The sequence below is a fragment of the Manduca sexta genome, unplaced genomic scaffold (genome assembly GCF_014839805.1).
Source record: "Manduca sexta isolate Smith_Timp_Sample1 unplaced genomic scaffold, JHU_Msex_v1.0 HiC_scaffold_2394, whole genome shotgun sequence".
Classification (NCBI taxonomy): Eukaryota; Metazoa; Arthropoda; class Insecta; order Lepidoptera; family Sphingidae; genus Manduca; species Manduca sexta.
In genome coordinates, this window is record NW_023593354.1 from 17190 (window position 1) to 23986 (window position 6797).

At 31.2% G+C, this 6797-nt stretch overlaps 1 protein-coding gene and 1 long non-coding RNA gene across 2 annotated transcripts; one reads left to right on the forward strand and one right to left on the reverse strand.

The window, feature by feature from the left end:
• Positions 1 to 800: 800 nt before the first annotated feature.
• LOC119188561 (60S ribosomal protein L30) lies at positions 801 to 3117 on the reverse strand. The gene is made up of 4 exons (XM_037445976.1): positions 3013 to 3117; positions 2881 to 2925; positions 2487 to 2632; positions 801 to 999 (listed from the first exon to the last, which is right to left on the reverse strand). The coding sequence occupies exons 2-4, from the start codon at positions 2899 to 2901 to the stop codon at positions 825 to 827; spliced, it is 342 nt and encodes a 113-aa protein (XP_037301873.1). The 5' UTR covers positions 2902 to 2925; positions 3013 to 3117; the 3' UTR covers positions 801 to 824.
• A 2162-nt stretch (positions 3118 to 5279) lies between these two features.
• LOC119192140 lies at positions 5280 to 6143 on the forward strand. Its single transcript, XR_005113582.1, has 2 exons — positions 5280 to 5647; positions 6026 to 6143. It is a non-coding gene; the product is annotated as an uncharacterized LOC119192140 (long non-coding RNA).
• The last annotated feature ends 654 nt before the right edge of the window (positions 6144 to 6797 follow it).

Here is a 6797-nt window from a genome sequence, read left to right on the forward strand (position 1 = left end):
TTTCTAAAATGGATTTCTGTAAAAGAACTACGACAATACTAATACGTATGCGTTTGGGTCATGTTTGTTCTCCTCAACATCTTGCTAGGCTCAGCATTGCTCAGTGTGAGTTGTGTGAGTGTGGTGAAGATGTCGGACATTTGAATCATGTATTTCTGTCATGTACTAAATATGATACATCTTTATATCAGCGCCTCATTTTGCTTGACATCCCCCTTCCTACCTCCATCCCCGTTCTTTTAAGCACTTGTAACCATGATGTATATAAAACTTTATTTCTATTTATTATACAGAATAATATAAAAAAATAATTATTTATTTATTAATTTTCTTTCTATGCAATCATTACTGATCCTTTTCTTTCCAAATTTCTGATAATTCCTATTCTATGACAAACCTGTTTCCCTAACGTGACATTGGCATAATGTACATTATGCCATAGTAGGCCTATAAATAACGATTAGAGTAACTAATTGTAGTGTTATTTTCTAGGTAGGGCCCACTAAATCTTCCTAGGGACTGCCGTGGTTGCCAAGCCGGGGATCGCCTGTATCTCTTTAGCAGGGTACCCCCGGTGAATACGAAGTGAAGCAGGTATGAAAAAAAAATTGTATCCACCAAGGTTTTCCGGAGTTAATCTACCTTGTACGTAATTAAGGAATTGAAAAAACTCCTTTACATAGATACAATGAGTTTTGGTATTTTAAATAAGTAAAAAAATATGCTGAAGACAGCTTGGCTGTTTGCATGTTGCACCTCTCTTAACTAAGGCTGTTTCAATATGGAAATAAATAAAAAAATGTTTTTAAGTAATTTTATTATATCTATGCAGTCGCCTCAGGGAGTGTCGTAATGATGTCAGAGTCGCCAGGGTCTGTAATAGCGAGTGTGCACACCCTGTAGTATTTTCCGCAGGCGGTTCCTAGCTCAATGTTGTTGCCACTGTAGTGGTGTACTCCAGTCTTGGCCAGGAGAGCATAGTATTCAATCTCAGATTTCCTGCATAAGAAAATGACACATCAACACACTGTCAAGTAACTGTATGTTATAAGTAATTAAAATAATGTTTTATGGTTAGTCCTTGTGTTTGTAACAATAATATGAAAAGTGCACTTCTAATTTAAAACAACCAAATGTCTATTATCTCATCACAATAACGGAACCTATGTGTAGTTACTAGTGCAATCTGCACATTGGTGAGAATCGTTTTTTTCAATACTATAAAATTTATCCCAACATAAGTATCTAATAGTTTCGTAGATACAAACTAGTATTCTGCTGCAAGTAACGGTTTCAGCTAAAGGCTTGTCTATGATTTATGCTTTAGAGTTGTTAAAGCCTTAAAGATGGAAATGTTTGGTTAACATGTTTTCTTGATAAATTTGTCTAATTTACTCATAAAAAGCGTTTGTAACTGATTCAGTTTACAAATTATAAAAAATATGTTTGATGGTAATTTGCCCTACACAAAACTTAGTACAAAAAGATATATAACAGCAAACTAAAATAATATAAGTAGGTATGTTCAGTAGTTCAAGATTCTTAAATCCTAATGAGAATTATTATTTTGAACATTTAATTTAAAAAAATCAGATAATTAAATGATACATGGTATTCATACAGATTATTATTTGATATTTAATGATGTTAATTTAAAGATAAAAGTAGAACAGTTGGTTATATTTGCACATTTCTCTATATTTGTCATAATATATGAATGGCAGTGTGATGCTTTATAATTTGTTTCACAAACAGGACCAATTTATATGGTTCCATGTATTTTCAACTGATTTCCAAAAAGGAAAAGACCCTCAAATAAATGTGTTTTATTTATGTTTGTTACTTAACTGTCATTAAGCAATTTAGAAAATATATTTTACTTGTAAAAATATACTTTCAAATTGATTCCATAGATTTTTTCTAAATCAGTTCAGTAGTTCAGTTTTTAAGCCAAAATAACTGGAATAAGTATGATACTCAAGTCAATGAAATTGCAAATTTTTGCTTTCCTGCGACTTATAAAAAAACTTTCATTACTTCCAAAAACAGAACTAAAAAATACTTAATATTATGTACTGGTCACAATTTTGGAATAGGTGACTAATTTAAATTGCTAGCTTAGCTAGATAAACACATTAAATAATATACAAAAACTATGTTTAATTTTAATTAGCCACCAACTCCATTTGGTATAACAAAACTATTATATATTCAAAAACAATTTTTTTACCTGTCAAAGTTCAGCAAATGGGTTCAAGCAGACTACTCCATAGGTTTCCCGTTAAGTGGTACAATCTAGTAATATCTTTGATGCCTATATTTTGGATACATTAATATTAAATTATTAAACTTTAAAACAGCTAAAAACAGATGGCAGATTGATTTTACTAGATTAATATTAGGGAATCCATACTTCTTTGTCTAAAAGACTCCATATGCGTCCCTTTGAGGTAGTAATGGGAAACTCTACTTCTCAGTAGTCTCACCTCAGAGGAGGAGCGTTCTTGGCAATGATGACCAGTTTAGCTTTTCCTTGACGGAGGGTCTTCAATGTCTGTTTGTAGCCCAAACAGTATTTGCCAGACTTCATAACAAGAGCCAATCGGGAGTTGATCGACTCGATGGTCTTTTTCTGTAAAAATAAAAGATTTCAAAATGACATTTAAGAACGACTAATTTGGTGTTTGGATGCTTAGTTATAACCTATAAATTTGCAGATAAAAAGATGTTTGACACTATCTCAACCCCGCGAACCACTGGATTAGCGAGCCTATCGAGTATCTAGTTAATATAGGACTTGAATATGGGAGGTTAATCAACAGATTATCGATTAACCATGCCCAAGTCCACAAGTGATACAAACACGTGTCACCGACTCACCTGTTTCTTTGCAGCGACCATTTTGCTAGTTTTATAGCAGCGATTCTAAACAGAAAATAAATAATTAGAGTACCAAATTACTGGAGAGCAAATGAATAAAATAGCAATGAATGTAGTGGTTATAATACTAACTCAACCGCACACTACAGAGCCCAGAAATAAAAAGAGAGGTGTTCTAATAAACTATTCAGAAGTCAGTGTTACCAACTCTCAGATATATTTACCCCTAATTCTATGTCAAAACCCCTAAAACTGCCTCAATTATTTGAAAATCCCCCTAAAACATAATATTCAATCAAAATAATATATTAATATTCAGCAATATTTGTTAATGCTTTTTATTTATAAATTAACTAATACATTAAAAATTATGTCAGTTTCCTCTGAAGAGTCAGAATTTTTAAAATCAATCACATGTTAACACTGAATAAACTTAACATTTTAGAAGATGGATTGAATGTTGTGCAAAATCCACCATTACGAATTAATGTGCATCATTATGCTTTGCAACATTTCAACCGATAGTCTATTTTGTAGCTTATTTTTAAGTATATTATAGATCGAGAAAGCACGTTTAACACTTGCATTCGAAATGGGAACCGTAACAAACGCTTTTATTGCATTGGATAGTTCTATTATATTCATAATATTATATATTCAGAAAAACCCTAAAAATACCCCTAAACATATAAAACCCCTAAAAAAATCCCATCCCTCTAATTTACCCCCTAAATTTGGGGGAAAAATCCCTAAGTTGGCAACCGTGTCAGAAGTATTGCCAGTTGCCACTTATTATCGGTGTTGCTAGATAATGGTGAACCAATTCGCCGAAAATCTGTTATGAATGATGAAGAAGCCTAAACTCGCACGATTTTATAAAACAAACTAGAACGGAACAAGTTCAAAATAGGATTTTCTGAAGAGATTAATGATGAAAGGCTCGTCTAAGTATGCATCCGCACTTTTATACTCGTTCTTAAGTTTTATTCATTCCCTGTTATCTCATTGAAGGCTTCTGCAATCAAAGAAGGCATTTCAGAATTTGATTTTTTTCATACTTACATCCACTCTAGTAGCACGTGCGAAATAGTGTTTTCGTGGAATTTATTTTCAAAAGCCAGCAACACTAACCTGTGGCGGCAGCTATGCGTTCATATAATTTTTCGACTAATATTATCGGTGTAAAAAAGACGATTTTTCTTCCTTCTTAAAATTTAATACTTTTAATATAACATACATCGCATCACATTTTAAAGCTATCAGCATTTTTCGCTAGTTATAACCACGAAATGAAAAATAAATACATGAAGCAAACAACCAATGGCAGTTATGTCAGCGAATGGCAGACAGATTGGCAATTCAAAATGACGTCGTTAGTTCCTCTTTTGGCCACCGGGCCAGATAAGTTTGTGGCACTATACAATACTTTATGCTACTGTAACGTAGTCTCTAATTATATTCTCTTTGAACACTACGGAAAAATTAATTAGACACTTTATCAATAGATAAAGAGTCGGACCGCAACAAGTTGTGATCTTTAAATTGAAGTACCTACACATTTAATAATATAAGCCACTATTATTTTTTGTCATGTTCGAAGTAAAAGTTAATATTGTATCAACATCAATTATTGAACTTGACTGGACTCGATGACGTAAATGATGACTATTAACTTACGACTCCGTAGGCATGTAACAGAGATATATCAATTATTAAATTCATATTACCTATCTATACTATTATATAAGGCTAAAGAATTTGTTCGTTTTAACGCGCTAATCTCAGGAACTACTACACCGATTTTAATTTATTTACACTTTTTGGAAGCTACATTGGTCCTCGGTGCTACTTTATACTTTTTATTCCGGGAAAATATTTATCTAGGAAAAACATTTTCACGCGGGCAAATCCTCATACAAAAGCTAGTGTTATATAATTGGGTTTCAGATTAACGGACTTTATACCCGATATATTAAGCTAATGCAGATTATAATCAAAATATCTTATCATATCCCATTTAGCATTATGAACATTGAGCTCAAATTAAGTGAAATGCAAAACATGTTTTCAACTCGTCGCTGTAATTTCTAGATAAAACTTTGATAAACAAGTACTGGTTTTATAATTTCTTCTCATTGATTTTAATGGTTATACCTTAGATAGACGATTGTACTACGATGATTATTACGCTACGTGACAAAAAGACTGATTCCCAAAAAACAGGCACAACCCAAAAACTTTATACAAAATAATTATTTACCTTTGGCGGTCGTGCATAATCGCCTGTTTGAGAAAAATAATACATATTATATTGATTTAAAATATCGAATATCAATTTCTATTGATATGTGTAAAATATATAAAATAGATATTATTTAAATATATCGATATATTGTCAACATCTCTAATACTTGACAATTCACGGAACACAGTTGTGGGTTGAAGGAAGGTTGTAATTTGTAGGTATGGACTTTAACTTGAAATCGTATGTAATTAACATTGTTTTGTAATATTTTATTGAACCTCGGACGTATGTGTTGTTGAACCGTGATAATAAATTTAATTCTATTAACATACTAAGAGTTACTAAGTCTGAATGCTTACAAATTATTAAGGAAGCAACATTTATATTTTACATAACTTAGAAAGTTTCTTGAATTGTTACAATATTTAAAATGCCCGAAAAACAGTAAAAAGTAGGAAATCCCGGACCTTCGGCTGTCGGAAAATTATATCTTATTGCCTACAACACAATACAGACTTTTGGGTGAGTATAAGTACTTTAAAAAATGGACCTGGTTAAAACTTTTAAATTGTGGTTTGTATTGTAATTTGTTCTTTTTTATTTTAGCGGTTTATATTATGTGAAATTTTTGTTGGTTATTCATTGATGGAACTGAGATCAAATTACTTAATATTATATTATTGATTATTGGTGACATTATAAAATGATTTGAATTGGGACTAATATTTAATTATTTTAGGTACATATGTTTTCTACTATTTATCAATTTAATAACGTGTTTATAACTATTCCTAATTTCATAGAATATAAATAAACCTATTCTAGATATAGTGAAAGTAGACTACTTAAAATATTCAGTCTATGTTATAAGAGCTAAAAATTTTAATTGGACATTTTCAGATGGACTTATATGCTGATACAGTCTGTTATACACTTTTTGAATCGTGGAACTTTGGATAACTTTTGGCCAGAAATAAAATGGACTGTCATTATATTTCAGAATGCTGCAGTACTTGAGGTAATTATTTTGGTTTTATATTTTGAAGCTAATATTTTGTTAGTACCACTTATGTTTAAATATTGATCTAATGGGTGTTTACTTGGCTTAAGCCAACTGCATTTCTCTTTCTGGTAATAAATATAGTTGTGTCCCTTAAATCTGTGAACCAATTAAGTAAGTGACACTTTAATGTCAGTTGTACAAGATTATAATTTAAATTCTATGGATAATCACACATTTATTTGAAATTAAATAGGGGAAACATATATCAACAATGTTACCCGAACCACTTAAAACAAGGGTTCTTTTCCTTCAAACCCTTGCAGAAAAATAAAACAAGGTGTCTTGCGAGTCAAAAAAGTCAAAAGATCTGAAATATTAATTATCCTAGAAAGACAGCTGTTGCAAGTTGTGTCAACCACCAGTCATAATTCACCATCATGTGGTATTGAATGATTCAAGCACTCAAATTCAGGGAAGTGTCTGGACTAATTTGTGTTTTATACATAACTACAGTAAATATTGGAGGTTAATTCCATCATAATTTTTTAATTCCTCAACATAGTTGGCCCATATTTCAAGAACTTCTTTTTTTACCTATGTATGCAATTTAGAATTTATTAATCTTTATAATCAATATTTTAGCTATATTCAGAATCAAGACAACTTTTT